We start from the raw sequence: 25,637 nt of genomic DNA, 5'->3' as shown, positions 1-25,637 counted from the left end.
GATTGTTTAAAATGTGACAGGGGAGGTGATATACCGTGGCTCGCGGAAGTACGGGCAAATCTGACAGCAGTTAATTTTGGTCATATTTTCCATAAACCCGACCAATTAGATGCAATTGATAAATAGATTGCCCGCAAAGTTCTATAGAAACATTATGGGGATATAAGGTACGCACAGGAACACACCAAAGTATCCGTGGGACAATATATATCAATGGCAGAAGAAGGTGGACCTCCTTCAAGTTTACCTGTTAGTTATCTCCTTGGAGACATCACTCACTGGGAGCGAAGCCTTCTTTTTCGCCTTAGATCAGGTACAATAAAATATTTGCTGTGCTTTCCCTTAGGCTACCAACCCAATATTAAGTATCTGGCTTGCCCCTGTGGCAACCAAGGAAAGCAGTCTATGCGGCATTTCTTGTTTTTCTGCACCTTTTATCAAAAGTACAGTATGCAGTTATTGATCCCATTTTGTAGGGCTAATGGAACAACGGATTTTAAGGTTGCATATAAAACTATTCTCCAGCTTAATGATGTTGATCTAACATATCGAGTTTGCACCTTTTTAAAAATGGCTATTCGTTCTCGTTCTTCCAGGAATTCCGGAACGTCGGATTAGTATGTACTATATGCACTTTTTGATTTAATACTTAAATAGGGTAATATGTAATATAAAGAATATTTGGATGTATAGAGCACAATGTATGGAATTTAACAAGTTTACCCTTTTGCTGCTATTCCTTTCATCCTTACTCGCATTATGGTCATTGGCACTTTCTCATACGATGCTTCTATTTGTAATACTGGTAATATTTATGTGATGACTATCAAACTGTTTTATGTTGCTTGCTTTTAATAGAAGCTGTGGGCTTTTTAATGTGACTTAATAATTAGCCCATCCTTGCTGCTGTCTCTTGAAATATTTGCACTTTGCACTTTGGCGCTTTAGCATTCAAGCGGCTATCAAACATGCATGATAACTCTGCAATGTTTTTCACTGAATAGTTTTATAGTTGAGCTCTGCTTTTTTACACTTTAAGATGATGGATTCATATAAATGCTTCTATGACTAATTATGAGAAATGTTTGTACTTTTATGGATAGTGCATATCCGAATAAAGACCGATGAAACTGAAACTATATTATATTGCAGCTAAACTGAAATTTGTAATGTGTGGTCTCACATCTTTAGCACCTGTTATCCCTAAGCGCATAGGGAGTCCTATATTATATACAAGGTAGGAAGAAGCACATCCCTAAATTACTGATCACAGCTAGATACTGTTAGCATCATTATCCTAGCAAATTAAGTAATACATAAGCATATTCAGCTCACTGGCCATTGGAAGGCTTGAGGGGGTTGGAACGAGCATTGCCCGGGTTTTATGTAAAACTCTTTAAAAAGTAATCCTTTAACAAAATAGGAAACTTATTCCACTTGGGTCTGCTTTTTATGTCTGAGAAAGAAGTGACTACGGAATAAAATCTGACATATTTCCAGCCTATGATTCCCTTGCCAGAGCTTAAAGGCTAGCCTAGAATACAGGAGAAACTGAACCCAGGCACAACATGATGTTGTATGCGATGTTAACACAAGAGGAGGAAGGCATAGAGAAAACCTCAACAAATTAAAGGCTTTGCTCAAAAATACTGTCTATACACTTAGATTTAAAAGTTAAATAGGAGAAAAGTTTAGAAAGGGACATTGACGATCGTGAATGGGATAGGATCTCACCAAAATAGCCATAAGTATCCAAGAATAGGTTTAAATTCAACTCGATTATCTACATCAACCATAACCACACCAGTTCAGCTAGGCAGTAAATTCAACAATGGTTCGGGCTTCTGCCCTAGGTTCCACACCACTGAAGCAAACTATATCCACATGGTGTGAATTGAACCAATACTGTCCCTTTACAGGCACAAAGTCCATAATGGTTTAAACAAGACTACTCTGCATTCCGCGAGGTTGTCCCTCGAGGCTTGTCTGCTCAGTTTGTTCCCTCACTCATCCAGGCTAAATATAAGAATAGACCTATTGCCGCTGCTGATAAAATGATAAACAGCCTTAAGGCGGATGGCTGTCCATGCTCTCTCCCTAACAGAGTGGAATTCCGATGCAGTTAAGACGGGCTTTGGTAGAACCCGTTGTTTTTCGTAAGCGTTGTTGTACAGGCACCACTTGTAAAGTACTAACGCCTTGTGAAGAAACATTAGATAGGTACAATCATAAGTATGATAATCTACCTCTAAGAAAGAAAGGTATCACAGAAAGTAGGCTGATATTTCCTGATTATTGGTGCACCTCTGGGAGGCAGACAGAAGCTGAGAGGTGCTTAAGAGATTTATTGGTGACTTTTCTTCAATGATGCCTATTGCAATAGACGTCAACATACTATAGTGGTGTCCACCTGTCCTCGTGTTGTTGTTCGTTCTGGTTTGCAGATTTCGATAATGTGTAGTCTTCCCCAAGATCTATATTATTACTCATACTAGTGCCTGGATAGCGTCACGGGTGGATAGTGTCATCATACAAATTGACCTAACATAACATACTGAACAGACATGATGTGATTGCAAGTAAACGTAATAGCTTCCATAAAGTCTGTTATAAAACAAATCTTCTGCAAAAATAAAAACGACTTTACCGATTACTACGAGACAGTAACAGGTAGGGGCTATGGTGGTGCTGATCTGAGAGAAGAGTAGTCTTCATGATACATGAAACAAAAATGTAAAAAAGAAAAAAAAGCTAAAAGTAAAAAAAAAAAAAAATAACGTTAGTGTTAGGACGGTTCACTATAACAGCAGAGGTTTTAGGCTTTAAAACAACAGAAAGAAAATGAAAGAGATTCTTTAACATTTAGGACAACAAACTAAGATTTGTTCTGCTATTCATACAATGAGGTTTTAATATCTCTCCAAGGCACTAGTAAATCAGAGAAGTTTTTTGGGAACCCCAAATATAAAAAGTTTTATATCCATATATATGGAACTTATGTTCCCTTGTTGTAATGAATTCTTCTACAGATAATATGTAGACAATTTAAATAAAAGACGACTGAGCATTGGGCCTTTCCTTAATTAACTACAGAAGTGATAGCTTGATTGTGAGAAGTTGGCCTGATATGTGATGTTTCCAATTCTGGAACCACCTTGTATCAGTCCAAACAATCCCTTATGGTGTCTTGTTGTAAGTCAACCTTGTTAGACAAGCTATCCTAGGGGTAGCATGGACTAAGCAGCCTAAAGGCTTAACTTAAGAGGTCGTGTTAAGCGAGCTGTTTTACCACATACAATCCTGTAATACCAAATGAAAGGACACCACACAAGTATATTCTATAAAAATAGATGTGTTTATTTCTAAATTAATCCCCAGTACTCTTTATGAGGAAAGGGGCACAAGCGTTAAATCAAAAGCACAGTATAACATACAAAGTTGCACAATTATGGATAAGGGCGGGTGGCCACTCAAACCATATACTAAAAAAATGGTATAAGAGATACCAATCGAACAGTGGTTAGGCCTAGGGCCTAGAGAATCGCTGGGAGCAGTCAGGACTAGCAATGCTGAAGTCGGGAGAAGCCCGCGGGATTCGGGTGCAGCACGTAAAGTGCGGCTTGCACCAATGCAAAGTCAATGGTGCGTAAAAGTTACACATAGTTAGTTTAAAGATACTTCCGCTGAACCTAGAGGAACAAAACTTAAGACACAGACCCTAGAGGTGTGTACCAACGTGGGCACACCGGCGTTGCAATGTTACCTCATCCACAGGAAGTGGGTGCACAGGGTCGAAGTGGCGTCGGGTTTTGACACGCAGGTTCTTGGTGCTTGGAGCTGGAGAAGCTGCAGGCGATGGGAAGCAGAAGTGTCCGGTGTGATCCAAGGGTGGATCGAAGTCGAGATGAATCTGAAAGCAGAGGGGACAGAGTCTGGGTCACTCAGCAGTGACCAGGGTGGAACCAGGACGGAACCAGGCAATGTCGGGCGCAATCAGATGGTTGTCGAGAGGCTTCTCTCCGCTGTCACGTGGGCTCTGGGGCATCTGCGACGTCCAGGAGCAGGTAACGATCTGTCCCACGCAGGCTCTCGCCGTCAGCACCGTCGGCTTCAAGATTGCAGCAAACAGCACTTGGCAAAAGCAATCCACGCGGAACCAGGAGATTGCTTCTCACTCAGACCAGGAAGGTCAGAGTGGGGGCTCCTTTTCACAGGAGCTGGTGCAGATCTGGAGCAACCAGAAAAGCAAGTCGTATTCAAGTTTTCGTCGGCACAGGGGCCACAAGCCAGCTGGCAAGTGACCGGGCCAACGCGTCGAGCCAACACAAGCAGAAGGGCCCCACGCAGCACTCGTCGAGTGTGGAGGGGGTAGCTTTGGTGCAAGTGTAGCTCAGGGTGGGGCTTCTCAAACCCCGGTGTACAGCTTCGAGAATCCCTCGTGGGCTGGACGGTCAGTGTCTCGTGGCCTTTTCCTTTGATCCAGGCCACGCTGGGACTGGGGCTGGTGTGCCCCAGAACCGCTTTGGCCGGATTATGCAAGGGGCAGCCTTGTGCTCCCCAGGCAGTGTCTGGTTTCTTTGAAACCTCCCTGCTACAATCCACTATCTCCTGTCTGGGGTGGTTTGACACCGCCCTGCGACAGGAAACTCTTTGTCCAGGCCACCATTTGCTGAGTTTCGGTCAGCAGCAGGAGGCCAGACCCATGTCTGTGGCAGAGGCATCCATTTTGAGGATCTGAGGCTCATTTTAAATCAACCGCGTTTCAGCAAAGTAACATGTCTTCTCCCTCTCGAAGGGTGGAATGCTACCCCCGTTGCCAGGACTGGCGAGGGGGTAGTATTCCAATTCGTATGACACCTTACACGACATGTTTTGATAAAGCCAAACCAAAGTTGACATATAACCGCGAGGATTATAATGCACTTAATAGTATATGGTTTGGCATTATCCCGGAACAGCTAAGGGAATTGGTCCCGACAGCTGCAGACAGGCTCAGCTCATGCTAGAGCACCATCTCACATTAAACCACGCACTCTGCCTTCAGGATTGTTAAGGCCTGCCATAGGAGTGGCTCACAGGTTTATATTTGTATTCGGCCCAAGATGGCCGCCGGGTAGGAGCTCCTGGTCGGATCTCCGAGTGCTTGGGATTCCAATCTTGGATTTAATCCCTGTTAGCACTCAGTATCCCGGGTATCCGTAGTTACGCAACTGAATGTAACTACAACAGACAACTCAAGTAACTGGAACATATTCTTAACGGCACGGGAGAGGACCTTATCGCCCCCGCCTTCACCGGACATCGGGCTGCTACTGCCCATCGCAGGAGCCTAGAACGGACGTCTGACTGCCTGGAGCTTGCAGGGGCGCTGACCGAAGCCAGCAGATGAGACCAGATTGGGACCAGAGACACCCGGGATCGAGACATCCGCTGTGAGCCTGCTGGGGCGCTGACCGGAGATGGCAGGAGATACGAGGCTGGGACCAGAGACGCCCCTGGTGAGGGATTACAAGCGAGGTGCCTGGAGCTTGCAGGGGCACTGACCGGAGCCAGCAGATGAGACCAGATTGGGACCAGAGACACCCGGGATCGAGACATCCGCTGTGAGCCTGCTGGGGCGCTGACCGGAGCCGGCAGGAGATACGAGTCTGGGACCAGAGACGCCCCTGGTGAGGGATTACAAGCGAGGTGCCTGGAGCTTGCAGGGGCGCTGACCGGAGCCAGCAGATGAGACCAGATTGGGACCAGAGACACCCGGGATCGAGACATCCGCTGCGAGCCTGCTGGGGCGCTGACCGGAGCCGGAAGGAGATACGAGTCTGGGACCAGAGACGCCCCTGGTGAGGGATTACAAGCGAGTTGCCCTCTCACTGCGCGGCGGTTCTGCCCGGGCTCATGCGGCACCCATAGGAGAGTGGGCGCACAGGCTCGGGGGGGTCGAATGAGCTGACTTCAACGGACGGCGGGAACCGGCTGATGGGGTGCTGACCGGAGCCAGCAGAGGATACCTGTCCGCTGACTGGGAGCAGTGACGCCCCCGTGAGGATCTGCGAGGGAGCTGGGGACACACGACATCGCCTAGCGAGACGGGAGGGGCTGCAGGTTAGGAGCTCTGGCCGATTTGCGGTCAACAGCGAGGTTCCTTCGGCGGACATGACTCCCGGTGCCCCCCCCCTCTCATGCTGCTGCAAGGGCCCTAGGAGCGGACCTGCGGAGCAGACTTGCGGACCTACAGCCTTCTTGCGGTGCTGGCGGGGACCGAGGATCGGGCATGGGGGCTAGCATGCAGCCTGCCAGTAATTCACCGCATCTTACTTCACCTCTTGACTAGACCATGGATGCCTGCAAAGTGTGATATCGGCAATACTGCACTCTAAACTCTAAGGCGCCACTGAGCTGAAAATAACCATAAGGTACTTTATTTACTCCATTCATCTCACATTTTTAAACCGCCATTGTTCACAAGGGCAGGGGTCACTAACTGAAACCATAAATCTCTGTCTGCACCTCCAGAGGCCCACGAGGCTCCTCGGCATATCTCCTCCACACAGGTCCAAAGCAAGAACAACAAACAGAGGACTACGATTCCCCTTCTTGGCGGCCATTTTAGTCTGATCTCTCTCAGTGGCGGCCATCATGGACTAGTCACTCTCACTATTGGAGCAAGAGCTGAGAACCAGACACATAGTCTAAGTTCTACTACCGCGCACCTTACTTAGCCTGTATCGACACGCTCTTGTGATAGTGTCTGCCTTTTATTGCAGCATTTTTACATCTATTTGTTTTTATGCAATTGTTCTTTACCTGTAATGCACCGACTGCTACAACATATATTCTTGGATGCTCACAGTGTACAACTATTTTTTTTTTTATGTATTGGTCCTATAACCTGTTTTTATGTAATTGTCTTACCTGTAATGCACCGATTGCTACCTCATATATTTTAGGTGCTCATAGTCTACAACTATCTGTTTTTATGTATTGGTATTATAACATGTAATGTACCGACTGCTACCTCATATTTACCTATGGGTGCGCATTAGTGTCACCTGGTACACGTAACTCCTGTACTGCAACATTTGCTACCGCATATATCTTTTGTTTGCGCTCTAATGTCACCTGCGATTCATGAACTTACTGTGGCTTTTGTATTTTGCTCCAGTATACTGACAGCACCATACATCTACTTGTATTCAGTACATTTAGACAAACTGCACCCGTTTTAATTTTTAATTCTTAACCTCCTGTAATGAACCGATGACTCAAATCACCGCCATTCCCTTCACCCCAGTCTCCACTACCCCCACCCACAACCCCACCCCCTCCCCACGCACCAATCCTCAGAACTACACACATTCCATTAACACTCATTTCGCCCCGGACATCAAAGCTCCCACCCACACTGCTCTCACACACAACCCCACCCCTTCCCCTCCTACCAACTCTCAGACCTCCAGACATACCATTAACACCCTTCTTTCCCCTGACACCACAGCTCCCACCCACTCCCCTCTCTCCCCTGACATAACCCTCAACACCAACCCTTCCCGTTCGACCAACCCTCGGATCTCCACACATACCATTAACACTCCTCTCTCCCCTGACATCACAGCTCCCACCCACACTCCTCTCTCCCCTGACAGCACCCTCAACTCTGCCCCTACCAACCCTCGGACCTCCACACACCCCATAAAGATTCCTCGCTCCCCTGACATCACAGCTCCCACCCACACTCCTCTCTCCCCTGACATCACAGCTCCCACCCACAACCTAGCTCAGCTCCGGAACGACACACACAACGACAATTCCCACCCGTTATCCCCTCCCATCCTCAGTCCCCACTACCCTCTGACTAGATACGTAGAACACACTTCCGCTCCCTACTTAACTCCCCCACCTCTCAACAGGTCCACCATCAATCCCACTTCCCACCCCCACTCTCAGTCCTCACTACCATTACTGCACCTCCACCTCCTCTAACTTACACCCAGCCTCCACCTTGCTCTCTCCGCCTTCCACCAACCCCCTCTCTACCTCATCCACACCGCCCCCGCCCAAACTCTCTCCCCTCCCTAACTCCGTCCCGTACATGGACACTGACACAATGGAGCCCTACACTAACACCAGCCTTCCCCCCCCTCCTGCTCGCTAATTCACAGGTCAGTCATGCACCTCTGATCCCCGCCCCCACCTCCATCGCATACCCCACGCTGGACAAGATCATGGCCACCCTCATCCAGGTCAAAGAAGAACTGCACATCATCAAAGAACTTCTCTCCACAAACCCCATACAACTCTCACCCAACTCAACCCAACCCACCAAGTAGTTTAAGTGTACTAATTACACTTGAACCACTACTGCGGACTCTTAAAGAATATGCACAGACCTTACTCCCTGTTTGACCTCTTTGTTTATTGGTATTATCTGCATTTTTGATCTACATCGTTTTGTGCTGTTAGCTTTACTGACTTAACTGTTGGATTAGGATCATGTACTCTCTCTATGTAAAGCGCTCTGATATCTGCAAAGATCTTGTTCGCGCTATATAAAACTTTCAAAATAAATATAATAAATAAAAATAAATATGTGTCCAGATAGGTTTAGATATAGGCATACCATATCTAAGCAAGGGGTGATTACACCACCTTGCCCCAACTGAGTGATCAGCCAGTTGTGTCAATTTTAGATAGCCAGCCAGGGGTGGCAAAAGATATGCTGCAGCCCCTGGTAGGCCTTGGATGCACCTATGCCCTGGGCACCTATAGTGCTCTGTACAGGGGCTGATAAGGTGACCCAAGCCAATCTAGTTATGCACCTAGGGTACATGGAATCCATTTTACAGAGAGAGCAGATAGCCTGGGGCCCTGATTAGCAGGGAACCAGGCCAACTAAGTCGAAAACCAGCTAAACACAAGGCAAAAAATCTGGGGTAACCATAGTCAGGTAGCCACCTTCCTACATTGATAATGGCAAATAACTGTTTTTAAAACGTGGTCACTCAGAAAATATTTTTTCCATGTACGAGGGGTTTTGAAGCAGTTGACCACCCTCTTTGAAACGATAATAATCACAACACAGCCTATTCAATGAAATAAATAAATATAACAGCCACGGATACAAACAAAACATGATAACCCATTTGAACTCCAATGTTGACTGTATCCAATGTAATAGTAGGACATTAAATAGGAATATACCTAAATAATTATTGAGTTATAGGCAACTTGGCGTTTCAGAATGACCTTCACAGTGAAATGAGGGTTAGCATTTGGTTGCTTATTGCATTTGAGCCATAGGTTCAGACTGTGTAGAACGGAACACGAAGAGGCTGAGATACAAAATAAAGCACCCATTCTCCTGGTAGTAGGATGACTAAGGGGGTTAGACCACTGTTGACTGAACCAGAAGCAGGTTCTTGTTACTCCGTTGACGTGGGTATGTTACACTTACTTAAGGCTTCTTCAGCTACTTGTAGGAAGAAATAAATAAAACAAGTCTTTCTAACTGTTAATCTTTGACCACAGTAGGATTAAAGTAGGGCCTTTTGCTTGCCTTTTCTCTGTGTACTCCTAAAACTTGCATATGGGTGCAAGGTAAGCAGTGTCCAACACTCCTGGAGGAGGCCAAATGACACAAAGGGAATTCCTTTAGTTGGCATAACTGGATGCAGAAGCCTGGGAGATCATGGCGGTTCAAAGAAAGCTGCAGTTTGCTGCATGAAGGACAGCCCAAAATGGCTCTAATCCGTATATGAAGTTGCCACCGGTGCAATGTAATAGAAGACACTGGGCATGTGCTGGTCATCAAGCAGCATTACAAAGATATGCCATTGTGAATGGGGTAATGTGTGCCACTTGGTTAGTGTCTGACAGTGTGAGGGTGATCACCCTAGTACATTTTTTAAACTTAGAGGAGAACAAATTATAATCCACATATTATTTTCAGGTTAGGTACTAACAATTTAGACTGTCCTACTTAACAATATAAGAAGTGCCTCATAATTAGCCCTTTTCAAGAAACTCATCAAAAATGTACACACTGACAAATACCTAACCAACTTAACACAGATTCTTTTCACTAATCGTGCATATAGGTATGTTTATCTACTGTTAAAAATACAGCCTCTAGTTAGTACCAGTGAATAGCCTCTAGTTATCTCTCATCTGCTCACAGTTTTTGGGTCAGCAAAAAATACTTGCATTGCTCTTAGCAAAACACCCATACTTGTTCTTTATCCCAGTGACACAATATATCCTACCTTAGACTTTACATACTATCATGGCAGAATACATACAGTTTGCTGTTTGTTTTCAATATAAACATTTCATTTGATCATACAGATGACACACCAACATTTTGTACAGTCCTTTTTATATTATCTCAACTTTATATACTCTGGTAATATCCCCATGCAAATATGTACACAAAACAAGTACTATAGTATTTTGTTTTACTCTTGAATGTAAATCTCATCTTGTTGTACAGTTCCATGACACCCGCCTGTGTTAAGTAAAACTATTGGGGGGAAATGTTATATTCTAACTTTTGCAGCACAATGACACGCTGATGGCATTCTGCTTAGCTTACATTGAACTGAACAAATTTTAATCAAATTCTTCAATAAACATAAAAACAACAGAGTCAGAACGCATGCTTCATTTATGTAGGGCTATCATTATTGGCTTGGTTATGGGCCATCTGGAAAGGCAGAAGACAGACCACAAACGTAAAGGTATACAAAGAGCATCAACACGACAAACATGCTGAAATACCTCCCTTTATAAATTTCAACAAGCGTTCTAGTGTCAAAGGCTCCCTTTCCAGCAGTTTACTGTGTAACATGATCCATAACGATGAAAATATCACTCCTAAAACACAAGACAAGGTCTTGAAAGCTCTACCTTTGCGGTCGTGGACTTCACCAAATCCACTCTCCTGTCGGCTTTCCGCAGTTCATGATGACTGCCCGAAGAGTTTGTGAATATCTCAACCCCATCAAGACCCATTTCTATGTGAGGGCTGTTGAAAAGCAGAAACATACAGACAAGTTAATGTTCTCTCCTAGAAGATCTGTACAGCATGGAATGGTGTACTTGGAATCTAGAAGCATGAATATCCAGTGACTCAAAGGAAAACCTCAAACCCAAGTCTGATCTATAAATGTTCTTTGTCCTGTAATGGGTAAGAGTGCAATTCTACTAAATACTCGAACACAAGCTACAAGAGACACTACGCTTAGGCAGCTACTAGTAACTGAAGGTTGAGGTTACCGAGGGAATTACTTTTCCTACTAAATCGCACATTATGGCATGTGTTTGTCCTCTTGGGAAATGGAAAGAATAAGCTATTTGTTTGCTATTTGGAGCGCTATACAAAGGAGCCATATGCTGGGAACAGAAAGACCTATAGAGTCCATCAGCCTCTATAACTCAGAGAGCTGGTGCTGGCACATTCTGCAGCTGTGCACTTGAAACTAAAAAGCTCTCCGCAAGGGACATTACATTTTGTACCAAGGCATTTGGAGGAGAAAGTGAGAATAAAGAATAAACATTGCACCCTGGGTTTGTTTTAGTGGAATATTTGCACAGGAAAGTGGTGGAGACTGGTAGTGGGTGGCATGTTATAGACACAGGACCAAACTCTACTAGCTCGGCTACTGACAGTCACCTGCAGACAGCTTGAGGAAAGATGGAGGCACACCAAGATCACCGCAGGACACACAGCCTTCAAATCCACCATCACCGCACAACACCACCTCATCAGAACAACAAAGAAAGCAGGCATTCAGGAACGCATCAAAGCCAACGTACCCAACGGCAAATAATTCTTCGCTTTGGTCAATACATTAGCTAAACCCAACACAGAGACAGCAGACATTCCCCTATCTTGGGAAGTCTGTGACAACCTCGCTACCTTTTTCCACCACAAGATCAAGGAGATATATGACAGCTTCGCAACCCAAGACCCAACCACCCCACCCAATGGCTCACACCACAGCAGACCTTAACCAACTGGGCTACCCTCACCTCTAGATGATGAGGAGCATCCATTCTGAAGACTGGAAGCACGCAGAGATCAACCCTCTTGCTGAAGAAACCTTCTACCAACCCAATGGACCTCAAGAACTATAGACCCATTTCTCTGCTCCCCTTACCAGCCAAAGTCATTGAGAAAGCCATGAACGCCCAACTTTCAGAGTTAATCAAACCAAACAATATCCTGGATATCTCCCAATCGGGCTTCAGAAGCAACCATAGCACCAAGACCGCTCTCCTCGCCACCACAGACGACATTCGTACCCTCATAGACTGAGGCGAGACAACTTCCCTCATCCTCCAGGACCTCTCAGCAGCCTTCTGAAAGACTTCACGATGCCTACATCCGTGACAAAGCCCTAGAATGGATCTACTCCTATCTCACCGGCTGAACGCAGAGACAGGCTTCTGCCGTTCAACTCAGAACCTACAGAGATTAGCTGTGGAGTGTCTCAGGGATCCTCCTTGAGCCCCACCCTCTTCAATATCTACATGGCCCGCTTGCAGCTATCATCAGAAGCCACAGTTTCAATCAGCTGACGAAACCCAGCTGATTCTCTCGCTTACAGACAAACCTACAGCCATCAAGAGCAACTTCCACAATGGCATTAAGGCAGTTGTTACCTGGTAGAAGGACAGTTGTCTCAAGCTCAACTCAGACATGAACGAAGTCGTCATCCTGGGCTCCTCCCCTTCCACCTGGGACGACTCTTGGTGGCCCGAAACACTCAGAACCCGGCCTCCACTCCCCCAGAACCAGCACGAAATCTCAGCAACATCCTGGACTCATCGCTCTCAATGAACTGCCAAATCAACCTGCTACTTCCTCCTTCTTCTACGTACTCCGCCTGCTTTGTAAGATCTTTAAGTGGATCCCTACGAGTCCAGAAAAAAGGAAACCCATGCACTCATCAGCAGCAGACAAGACCACAGCAACACACTCTACGCCGGGACCACACGAAGTAAAAAAAAACTCCAGACTCATCCTGAACATCCCACATCACCGGCCACCTGAGAGACCTACACTGGCTACCTGTCAACAAAGAATCACCTACAAGCTCATCACGCATGCCTACGAGGCCCTCCACCACTGCCTCTCCTTCTGCACTCCCAACAGACATCTCCACTCCACCCAACTGGCCCTGACCACCCTCCCACAGACCTGCAAGGGCGCTCCTAGAAGAAGTTCCTTTTCAAACCTCGTAGCGAATAACTGGTACTCCCTTCCTCTGCATCTAAGGCAATCACCATCACTGCTGCAATTCAGGAATGACCTCAAGACCTGGAACTCCCTGCCTCTGCACCTCAGGCACTCACCACTGCTGCCACAATTCAGGAATGACCTCAAGACCTGGAACTCCCTGCCTCTGCACCTCAGGCACTCACCACTGCTGCCACAATTCAGGAAGGACCTCAAGACATGGAGCACCCTGCCTCTGCACCTCAGGCACTCACCACTGCTGCCACAATTCAGGAAGGACCTCAAGACCTGGAACTCCCTGCCTCTGCACCTCAGGCACTCACCACTGCTGCCACAATTCAGGAAGGACCTCAAGACATGGAGCACCCTGCCTCTGCACCTCAGGCACTCACCACTGCTGCCACAATTCAGGAATGACCTCAAGACCTGGAACTCCCTGCCTCTGCACCTCAGGCACTCACCACTGCTGCCACAATCCAGGAAGGACCTCAAGACATGGAACACCCTGCCTCTGCACCTCAGGCACTCACCACTGCTGCCACAATTCAGGAATGACCTCAAGACCTGGAGCTCCCTGCCTCTGCACCTCAGGCACTCACCACTGCTGCCACAATTCAGGAAGGACCTCAAGACATGGAGCACCCTGCCTCTGCACCTCAGGCGCTCACCACTGCTGCCACAATTCAGGAAGGACCTCAAGACCTGGAACTCCCTGCCTCTGCACCTCAGGCGCTCACCACTGCTGCCACAATTCAGGAAGGACCTCAAGACATGGAGCACCCTGCCTCTGCACCTCAGGCACTCACCACTGCTGCCACAATTCAGGAAGGACCTCAAGACCTGGAACTCCCTGCCTCTGCACCTCAGGCACTCACCACTGCTGCCACAATTCAGGAAGGACCTCAAGACCTGGAACTCCCTGCCTCTGCACCTCAGGCGCTCACCACTGCTGCCACAATTCAGGAAGGACCTCAAGACATGGAGCACCCTGCCTCTGCACCTCAGGCACTCACCACTTCTGCCACAATTCAGGAAGGACCTCAAGACATGGAGCACCCTGCCTCTGCACCTCAGGCACTCACCACTGCTGCCACAATTCAGGAAGGACCTCAAGACATGGAGCACCCTGCCTCTGCACCTCAGGCACTCACCACTGCTGCCACAATTCAGGAAGGACCTCAAGACCTGGAACTCCCTGCCTCTGCACCTCAGGCGCTCACCACTGCTGCCACAATTCAGGAAGGACCTCAAGACCTGGAACTCCCTGCCTCTGCAGCTCAGGCGCTCACCACTGCTGCCACAATTCAGGAAGGACCTCAAGACATGGAGCACCCTGCCTCTGCACCTCAGGCACTCACCACTGCTGCCACAATTCAGGAATGACCTCAAGACCTGGAACTCCCTGCCTCTGCACCTCAGGCAGTCACCACTGCTGCCACAATTCAGGAATGACCTCAATACCTGGAGCTCCCTGCCTCTGCACCTCAGGCACTCACCACTGCTGCCATAATTCAGGAAGGACCTCAAGACATGGAGCACCCTGCCTCTGCACCTCAGGCACTCACCACTGCTGCCACAATTCAGGAATGACCTCAAGACCTGGAACTCCCTGCCTTTGCACCTCAGGCAATCACCATCACTGCTGCAATTCAGGAAGGGCCTCAAGACCTGGCTCTACGACTGAAACCAGAGCTCCCTCCCTCTCCTCCCCAACTCAGCGCCTTGAAACTCTCATGGGTGAGTAATCACACTCTATAAGATTAATTATTTAGGGATACTCTATAGTAGATGAGGACCAGGCACATTGCCCACATCTATCCCATTGTTTTCTACAATAAAGTTACTCAATATTAAGGACCTGCCTTTTTATGTACACTGCATTCAATCAAGTAAATTATTTTACTGACTGGGTCCAAAGCACTCTCTATGTGTCTCTCTACATCCCACCACAACAGGCAATATTTTCACTGTCTCCTGTTCTAAACGCACACCTTGACTGGGATATGTTTACCTCCTCCCCAAAACTTATACCCATTAAGGTAAATAATATGCCTATCAGATGTTTGGGTATCTGATATAGCACGAACATTTCTACAAGGCGTGCCTGTCCAACGGTTAGTTCCCCTCAAGCATGGATGCCGCAGTAGGAACACTATTTTGTCCGTCGTGAGCCAGATACACCAGACTGCATAAAGATGCACATTGGAACACGCAAGTGCAGCACTCAAGTCATTTTAAATTACACAATTTTACATTTATTCATATTCAATTACACATATTTATAGTTAGAGGTGCGTAGAAATCTGAGACTGGAGACCCTCACGAGTGAGTAGTCGCGCTTTATAAGAATACTGATGAATTGATTCATCCAAGTGTGAGGCGTAGATTAGAGCTTTCAGTGTCAAGGATGTGCATTTAGAAACGATACCACATCTGATCGCAGCTCCTCGCTAGCTCTGCTCTAGCTTCTCCCTATGGAGGGTTTCTGGTGCACACTTTATACTAAATTTGATGCTCCTCTCTGGAGTATTTGAGAGTTTTTTTGGTATGTGGGTAGTGTTTCCACATATACATCAAGTTTAAAATAAAATTCATAGGGAAATAATTGGTCTTCAGTTACTGTCTAAACCTTTATCTTGCCCGACTATCAGTCATACCCGTCATTTAGAGGGTGGCCGTAAATACTGTGGTAATGCCATAAAGGGGTAGTAGCATTACACGAGGCATCTGTGCTGAATTTAATAATGCAAGGGCATTAGACTGCTAACATGTTGGCAACACGAGTACTTGACATCTTTACCACCCTGATACATTACCAATAATTCGTAAATGGTAAAGAGTGCTGATAAGGTTCAGTCAAGAGGCAAAACTAAGTGCTAAATAGGCACACACACAAAGAAGCTACCCTCGTTAGAACTTGTGATACTTATGAAGAGTCACCAACAGGGAATGTTACCTTACTGTTTTGACAGACCGTAGCTGTACACAATCAGTTACCTGTTCGGTGCCCAGAGCTCCTCACAGATCTCGCTTCCAATGCAGGTGTCCTTAGTGGCTATAACCGCATCCCCGAAGGCCACTGTTTCCTAAAACAAACACTTGTGTTCAATAATTTTATTAAGTTTAAGAAAGGTATATGAATAGTAAGACTGTTGTGAAAAAGAGCAACAGAAAGTCTACGCTCTTGAAATTTGAATAAATATACATATGATGGAATTTGTGTCAAAACAGCTATCCCCAAAAGTGGTAGTTAATAATAAAGTCTGCAGCTTTAAACAGTAATTGACAAAAGGCTCTTACTTATGTACATGTGTGTCTGTTGAGTGGGTGAGTTTAACTTTATGTGGGAACGGTGAGGTTTGGTTGTCCTAATAAAGTATCGTTCAATTAACAAAAACACACAAGAGTTGGAGGCAATTTGTACTGCATAGTCCTGCTGTTTTGTTCCATATTTTTCCCCCGATTGGTGACCGGGACAAAAATTGATTTTCTGCATACAAAATCCTCATTATACGTTTTACTCTCCACTGAAGCACGAATTGTTGAGCATGCTCTTACTGAGCACGACAAAAGTTATGTCCCGGGTGTCACTCCTAGCACCCTATTGTCTCATCTTTTGCCAGCCAGAGGGGCTGTCTTCATTTGTAGTCGTTAGACCTACAAAGTTTATCTGTGGACCTACATTGATTGGCCAGCAGCCCAGAGACTTTTTTTTACAACTCACCATGTTGGATCTCTTGAGCCCACCAGAGAATCTCAGAAGCTGGCAGCACATGATTTTTCCAGTACTCACAGACCTACAGCGAACAAATATTCACTATAATGAGATTTATTCAGCAGACTACGGTGACGTCCGCCAATCATTTCCATAGACTAGGCATGAGTACAGCTGTTGTTTAAATCACTATACTGACTGAGATCATTCTTGGTTTGAGGACAGTCTGAGCACTTAAAAAAAATATATATTAAAAGACTAATAGTACAAAAAAGAAAAATTCTGACAAAGTTATGTTTAGGGAGGTTATGGTTGAGATCTACTAAAAGATATCAAAAAACGCATCTTTTTGTTGTTTAATCGATATTCATTTCAGCGAATTTCTATGTTTTTATACCAGACACTATTGTCTTTTAAACATAACATTCCTTTAACATATGTTTTTTCAGTGAACTGTTTGGTTTCGTTAAGATATGGTTTAATATCCTGGTGTTCTGTAAAATCTCTTTTTTTCACCCTAGATTGTTGTTATGGGGTAATCCGGGACTCCCTGGGATTTTTTTTTTTTTTTGAAAATTCTTTATTGTCAGGAATTCAGAAGAGATAGCAGTACGTCATTATGGCATTACAGTAACATAACAGTAGCTCGTTCCCCAAGCGGGGACAGTACGTAACATAGTGTACAATAACAGTTACCGTATATATGCAGGGCCTAGTAAGTGAGGTTAAGAAACAAATATATGTAGCACAAGGCCCAGTGGATCCCCTTCCTCGAAACCCCATCCCGCCCACATGATTCCAGGGCAGAAGGCTGAGTTTTCTCTTACAGCGCAGGAGCGGGGATTCATAAATATAAAGAAAACCAAACAAAAAACCAAACAATCGTCATCTTGATATCAGAGTCTGTGTACAATCTTCTATACCTTCTCACATGCTCACAAAATCAGCATTGCGTTTAGAGTGTTGGAGCATGCATTACTCCTCCCGGCCCCTCCCCTGTGCACAGTGGTCCTCCATGGCCACTAATCATCCTCCTCCTCCGAGTCTGAGTCCTCACCCTCTGGCAAAGCTTCACAAGGGTCACCTCTATATGCGTTCCATTTCAGCCACACCCGGTTCCATTTGCGGGGACAGGCCCTCAATACATACACTGCTCTTTCCTTAACCATGAGAAGGTCCATATTTCTTGTCCACCCTGCCACCGTTGGTAACTCCGGAGCCCCCCATCTCTGTGCAATGTCGCGTTTGGCCACCGTCACTGCTAGGGTGACCCACAACTGTTCATACCTGCTTAGGTCCGTTGGCTCCCAAATGTTCAGTAGGCACCTGCGAGGTTCCGGGAGCACAGACACATTCATGGCTTGAGAGACTGTTCGCATAATTTGACGCCATAGTTCCCTTATTTGTGGACATTCCCAAAATGTGTGTAGGAGAGTCCCCTCCTCCCCGCATCCCCTAAGGCAGTACGGGTGCTGCGCCCTATGTATTCTGTGGAGCAGTGTGCGTGTGTAGTAGGTGCGGTGTAGCACCTTGAGCTGTATCAGGCGGAACCTGGCTGAGATGCCCACCTCCCTTGGGGAGGCTAATGCCTCATTCCACTCCGTTTCATCCATATCGTTTAGCTCGGCCACCCATTTCTCTTTCAGCTTGTGTGTGGGATCTGGCATGTTATTAATTAATTTCTTATATGTGAGCGAGGTTGCCTTTTGCTCCATGTATTCGGTAAGCAGTCTATCCTCAAGGGGCGAGGACTCTGGGAGTGTCGTGTCTGGTGGGATGGCTCGCAGAAGTGCATGTCGAATCTGTACATAGCGGTATGTTTCATTGGGCCCTAGGTCGTATTGTTGCTGAAGGTGTTGGAAGGGAACAACCGTGTCTTTGTCCCAGAGGTCCCCAACCACCGAGATCCCTATGTCGTCCCATCTCGCAAAGCCTTTACAGGCCCTAAGGGTGCCCAGTGCCTTGGTATCCCAAAGGGGCGTCAGCCTAGTGATCTTCCCCTTCCATCCCAGGCGTGCCTGCGCCGTGTGCCAGAGTGTTGCTGTGTGGAATGTTGGGCCTAGCAGGGTCTTGACCTTCGCGTAATTATACAGTACTGAGAGCATGCCATTAGTCCCCAGTTGCGACCAGTCTGCCTTGTATGCGGGGTCTTCTCTGGAAACGTGAATCCAGTGATTAATTACTTTAAGCTGTGACGCCCAGTAATACAACTGGAGGTTGGGTAGTGCGATACCTCCCTCGTACCAACTCTTCACCAGTTTTGCCTGTGCTATACGTGCCGGTCCGTTACTCCACAACAGGTTGGAGACCAACGCTGCCACTCGTCGGAAATACTGCGGGCTAACCAAATAGGGGGAGTTCTCCAGGACATACAGAAACCTCGGGAGAGCCATCATTTTGTAAAGAGCTGCGCGCCCTAGGAGGGTCAGTGGCAGCGAGGCCCAGTATTGGACATCTGCACGCAATCGCTGCAGAGGCGGCTGCAAGTTTTCGTCATAGAACTGTTTAGCATTTTTCGTTACATAAATACCCAAGTACTTGAAAGAGGAGGCGGTCACTTTAAGAGGGCAGGTAGCCGGCAATACCGGAGCCGGGCCGGCAAGTACATATAGTGTCGACTTGGTCCAGTTCAGGGTATACCCGGACGCTTTACCATGTTCATCGCAGATCGCCAATAGGGCAGGTACCCCTCCAGTCGGGTCAGTCATGTACACCAACATGTCGTCGGCGTAGAGGGAGACCTTGTCTTCCCACCCGTCGTTCCATGCGATTCCTCTAAATAATGGCGTCGCACGTAGCAGGATCGCCAGCGGCTCTAGCACTATCGCAAACAACAGGGGCGACAGCGGGCACCCTTGTCTCGTCCCTCTCCCTAGTGGAAAGGTTGAGGATATACGCCCGTTCGCAACCACCTGCGCCATCGGCCTGGTGTAGAGCAGCCGCACCCATGCCAAATACAGGGGCCCGAAGCCCATGCGGGTTAGTACAGCAAAGAGGTATTCCCACTCAACTAAATCAAATGCCATTTTAGCATCTAAGGAAAGTATCACAGCCTGTTCCTGTAGTAGATGCGCCTTTGCCAACACCCCGTGGACCCTCCTCAGATTAAGTGCTGTGCTTCTATGTGGCATAAAGCCCGATTGGTCAGGGTGGATTAGGGTAGTGAGATGTTTGGTGAGGCGGCTGGCCAGTAATTTCGCCAGGACCTTCGCTTCTGTATTAAGCAGTGATATAGGTCGGTACGAGGTACAGTCGGTTGGTGGCTTAGACGGTTTCGGGATAGCCACAATGGTGGCCGTGCGTTGATCAAGTGGGAGCAGCGCCTTTTGTAGGCTATCATTGAACATGTCAAGGAGGGGTTTGGCCAGGATTGAGTCCATCGCCTTGTACCACTCCACAGGAATCCCGTTCGGGCCTAAGGCTTTGCCGGACTGTAACGCCTGTATAGCCAATTGTACCTCTCCCACCGTGAGGTCTGCCTCAAGTTCCTGCTGCGCTTCTGGTGAGAGCACAGGGACATGGATGTTGCTAAGGGAGGCCATGGCTTCCCGCTCAGTGACTGGCCGTGTCGGTGTGTAGATGTTCTGGAAGTGGCAGGCTAGAGTTTGAATTATGTGTTCTGGGTGAGTTTGCAGTGTGCCGTTCGTATCGTAGAGGCCATGAATCCCCTTGTTGCTGCCACCCCGCTTGTCGAGCCATGCTAGCATCTTCCCGGCCTTATCGCCCACATCATAGATTCTGTGTGCTGTACTCGCAAGGTGCCCTTTAGTGATCACGGTAAGGTGTGCCTGATGTTGCTGCTGGCGGAGCTGCAGTTCATGGAGCGTCTCAGGAGTGGGGTCTGTCATATGCGCAGTGTTCGCCGTGTGCAAGGCTACTTCCAAATTGGCCAGTGTGGCCCTCGATTCTCTCTTATGCCCAGTAATGGCTGATATGGAAGCCCCTCTGAGGACCGTCTTATACGCCTCCCACAGAATTGAGGGTGAGGCGACCGATCCCGTGTTCTCAGTGAAGTAGTGTGTTGTGATTAATTTGAGCTTCTTCTTGATGCCAGGGACCTGCAAATAGTTGGGATAGATCGGGTATAGCCTACCCCGCTTACAATCCTTGGTGGAAATATGAAGGGAGACCGGGGAGTGATCAGAAATTCCTCGCGGCAGGATGTCAATACTATCTACAGAGCTCAGTCCAACCCCCAGAGTGAAAAAGTAGTCGATTCGGGAGAGGGTGTTATGGGGTGCGGAGTAGTGCGTGTATTGCTGCGCAGCAGGGTGCAGGTGACGCCAAATATCCGTGAGGCCCATAGCAGATAAAAAGCCCGGGAGTGCTGCGGCTCCTCTCGGGCGAGCTCGCTGGGGAAAAGTATCCAGTAATGGGTCAGTGATGGCATTGAAATCTCCCCCCATGATTACATCTCCTTCGGGGAGATCAATAAGGAATCGGCTAAGCACCGGTAGGGCTATAGCGTGTAGTGCGGGGGGGATGTAGACAGACACCACATTCACGGCCCTCCCCTCCCACTGGCCTGAGAGTGCTGCAAACCGGCCCTGGTCATCAGTTTTGTGGCTAGTGACCAGGAAGGGGGAGTTGTTTCTGAGGAGTATCCCTGTGCCCCTGGAGCCCGAGGTAAATTCGGAGTGTACTGCCATGGTGTACCCACGCCTGTTCAGGGCCTTACAGGTGGTTCCCGCTAAATGTGTTTCCTGCAGCAGTACTAGGTCAGACCGAGCACGCTTAACAGTTTGCAGCACCAAACCCCTTTTTATTTTATCTCCCAACCCTCTGACATTCCAGGTGAGGAGCTTCAGTGGGGGCACTATCGTCGTTACAGGGGTACCCATCGCTGGTGTAGTTTGATCACGCTGTGCCATGTGTTACGAATCGTGTTCCCCATTATCAGGCGGAGAAAGGTGTCAGGTTGTGGAGGCGGTGCACGCCGCCCACAGAGTGCAGTGCATTCACGCCCTGTGAGATTGCAATAAAGATGACGATGACCATGAAACTTAACTTTAACTTGAACTTCGTAACTCCCATCCCTCCACCCCCTCCCTGCTCCCCTGCACCACGGACGAGTTCCCGCCCGCTTCCCCAACTTGGCAGAGTGCTTGTTTCCCCCCCCTATCTGGTCTTACTTGCTTGTGGGGTTGGTGAGTCCCCTACAGGCACCGGCCATAACCCGCCCTACTCAGTTCCATCGGCCCAAGGTCCCAAGTGTAGAGTTCAGCGTTTGATGCTTCCAGCGTTGTCATTCATCCCCTGCTAGGTTGACCTGAATCAAAGGGATCCCTTTCAAGATCGGAGTCTAGGCCCCCGGCCGCGCCCTGTTCAGTGGCCGGGCTGGGCTCGCGGCGCTCCGGCGTTTTGTCCTTGCGGTGATCCTGGCGGTCCTTGCGCGGGCGTTGAGGCTTGCCTGCCGGTCTCCAGCCATCCAGCCATTCTCGTGCTACTTCAGGATTGTCGAAGAACCACGTCCTTCCCTCGGCCACAATCCGCAGTTTGGCGGGGAAGAGCATCGAGTAGGGTAGTTCCCTGTCTCGCAAAGTCTTTTTGACCGCATTGAAGGACTTTCGACGCCTTGCTACCTCGGCCGTATAGTCCGGGAAGAACGCCAGCGTGGAGTTCAGGATCTTCACCGGCGGCGCCACCCTGGCCGCCTGCAAAATGGCGTCCCTGTCTCTATAGTTAAAGAGTCTGGCCAGCACTGGTCGCGGTGCAGCCCCTGGTTGGGGCGTACCCCCGGGGACTCGATGAGCCCTTTCAACGGAGAAGAAGGTTGAAAGTCCCTTAGGTTGCAATTTTGTCTTGATAAGATCCTCTATGTACAGGTCCATGGCACCTTTTCCCTCCGATTCCGGTAGGCCCAGAATACGGACGTTATTCCGTCTTGAGCGTCCTTCCTGATCGTCCAGCTTTTCTTGCAGTAGTTTGGTTGTCTTTTCTAGCCGTTCCATCGCCACCTGAAGGTCAGAAGTGTCCTCAATAAGGGATTTCGTGACCACCTCTACTTGCGACACCCTCTCCGCCATTTTTTTGAAATCTGCTCGCATCAGGTTCACCTCCGTGGAGATTGTGCCAACCGTCGCCTGGACGTCTGTGAGAGTTCTCATGATGGCCTCCAGTGTGACTTTCCCAGTCCCGTTGGTGTCAGAGGAAGCACCGGTTGAGTGCCGACCTGGACCTTGTGAGTGGTTGTTATGGGCATAAGCAAACTTATCAAGTTTTGATTGCGTCGCCGTCATGCTCCTCGTGTTCTTGCCCGTCATGATGGCGTGCTTGTATTCAGCAGAGAGGTCGTCGCTGTGTCGATGGCGGCGTGCACAGGTCCCGGACTCCGTACAAGTTGTCTCCTCCACGTGGGCCGTGGCGCCGCGCGTTATGGTCGCCGTAGCCGCCGGGCCGCCGGGGACCGGTGCCACCACGGTGAAGGCTGCCTTCCTTTCCAACGGCAGTTCGGAGTAATGGTCAGTGCTGTGGTGGGTCCGCGCCGAACCAGGCGTCGTCTGTCTAGTTGCGCCGTAGTGGAGCTCAGCGCCAGGCAAGGAGGAGCAATGCCGAGTCCTCCCGGCCAGAGAAGGTGCGCTTCCGGTCGGCACGCCCCCGAACTCAGGGCCGGGGCTGCCGAGTCGCTGTAGGCCTCGTCTCACTATCGATGGATGGAGCACTTTCCGGCGTCGGATTTTCGCTGGAAGCGGCTCTTTATGTGCCGCTCGGTCCCCGGGGCCGATTTCACCCCTTCAGGCAGGTTAGTATACGGATGTGCATGCGGATTATTGTGCGGGCCGGATTGCCTCGCGGAGCTCCCGGGTTAAGCTGCCGCCATGTTCGGCAGTTGGCCACGCCCCCCTCCCTGGGATTTTTAACGACAGTATGGCAAATATATGGTTTGCTCATGGCAATAAAACTTTAGGTGATCTATATGGTTATCACGGTTTCTTGGACTTTGAGACACTTAAAAATGTATACAAACTGACGGAACCAATGAGATTTAAAAATTTATACAAACTGACGGAACCAATGAGATTTAAATATATTCAAATTTATGATTTTCTTAAACATAAGATGAAAGTGCGGGAAATCCTGTATTCTGATATAGGGAACTGTTTTTACTCACTTAAGAATAAATCCTTAATCAGTGTAGGTTATAAATGTTTCAATACTTATAAAATCAGTGACTGCTCCAAACTGGCGGAGAAATGGAGTAGTAAGCTGGGGATAAATATTACATCTAATATGATTGCTGCCTCTTTATGTAATATTAATAATCTTGTTCAATCTTCAAGTTTAAGATTACAGCAATTTAAGACCAGATGTATCTTATACTATACACCAGAAAGGATTTCTAAGTGGTCTACAAATATTCTTTTCAGTGACCGTACTAAATGCCCCAAATGTGATTTAGTCGAAGCAGATCGGGAGCATATGCTGTTTTCCTGCCCGGTGCTGACGGAATATTGGTCAGCTCTGGAAAAAATGTTGAAACAAAAACTGGTTAAACCGCCCTCACTTACCTCACCAACAGTATTATTAGACATACATACCGTCACTATTCCGCAGAAAGCCTTAGAAACTATTTTATTGTCGTGCTTCAATTGGCTGTTGCCAGAGTCTGGATTTCCCCGAAAGCCCCTCACATTATGGAATGGTGGTCATTGGTCAATGAAATTCACTCTATGGAGCATGCTTTAGCAGGATTAAGAGGTCTCCGATCATTAAGGAAATATGATAAAATATGGGGTACTTTTATATGAAAATCTTGGTTGTAACACTGTAAAATAAGAGGGTAAATATACTTTTTTTATTTTTTATCAGGCTTTATCCCGCAAAGTTCTCTGTTATGGCACTAAGTTAGATTGATATAATATTGGTTTGTAAAGAACCTTTTTTCATTCTGCTATATTGTTTATTTCTCCCACCTTGGCATGTTTTGCACTGTTAAACTGTATTTTTTCTCGTGTTGTCAATAATTTTTTTTTTTTTTTTTTAAACTGTTTGGTTTCCGTTTGCCTTTTGCATAAGAACCCAGAGGGCACTGGAAGACACTGTGCACAGCTAGTATTTGGCCTCTTCCATCCTCATCCCTGTCCTTCATCCTCTGAGCTAATGTAGATTACGTTCTGCAGGTTGCAGAAGGCGCTGGGCAGAGGGTATATCATTTATTTCTATCTTACACAATGCCTCAGTGTTCTGGATTCACAACACCCAAATGGACCCAGGGGAGAGGAGTTGGCCTAACGGCTAGGGTGGTCGACCTTGAATCTGGGGAACCGGGTTCGAGTCTCGGCAATGACGCTGAACATCATGTGATTCTGGGCCAATCACTTAATCTCCCCGTAACTAACAAAACAAACAAAAAAATGAATGTGACATCATGTAACGCAACTGGTGCTATGTAAAGCACTCCAATACCCGGTCAAGTATGAGTTATATAAAACTCCATAAAATAAAATGAAAAAAGCATTTGCATTGTTCCATGTCTTCCTGTAGCAGCACCAAAGCCCAGATAGATCTTGCGGAGCACTCGTTTCAGCCATGCTCAGAAGATCCTGGATGCAGGGCTCGGTCAATGTCCGCATGCTGCTCCCAGCCCTTAGGCCCTGGAGCACAGATCTCATGCCCTTCAGAGAAGAAGAGTGTGCCCTGGAAGCAGGAAGTGGCATCCACCATACTTTGCACCAAGTAGCTCTT

At 47.6% G+C, this 25,637-nt stretch overlaps 1 protein-coding gene across 1 annotated transcript in view; it reads right to left on the bottom strand.

Moving 5' to 3' along the window:
• NADSYN1 (NAD synthetase 1) overlaps positions 1 to 25,637 on the bottom strand; it is a 217,194-nt gene that overhangs the window by 148,916 nt on the left and 42,641 nt on the right. Inside the window, exons 7-8 of the mRNA XM_086959527.1 lie at positions 16,235 to 16,323; positions 10,903 to 11,020 (exon numbers count right to left, since the gene is read on the bottom strand). Coding sequence (XP_086815653.1) covers positions 10,903 to 11,020; positions 16,235 to 16,323 — 207 coding nt within the window. The remainder of the gene's footprint in view (positions 1 to 10,902; positions 11,021 to 16,234; positions 16,324 to 25,637) is intronic.

The sequence above is a fragment of the Lissotriton vulgaris genome, chromosome 2_2, assembly GCF_964263255.1.
Source record: "Lissotriton vulgaris chromosome 2_2, aLisVul1.2, whole genome shotgun sequence".
NCBI classification, from domain to species: domain Eukaryota; kingdom Metazoa; phylum Chordata; class Amphibia; order Caudata; family Salamandridae; genus Lissotriton; species Lissotriton vulgaris.
Note: the sequence above shows the minus strand (reverse complement) of the source record. Positions and strands in the feature narration are given on the sequence as shown.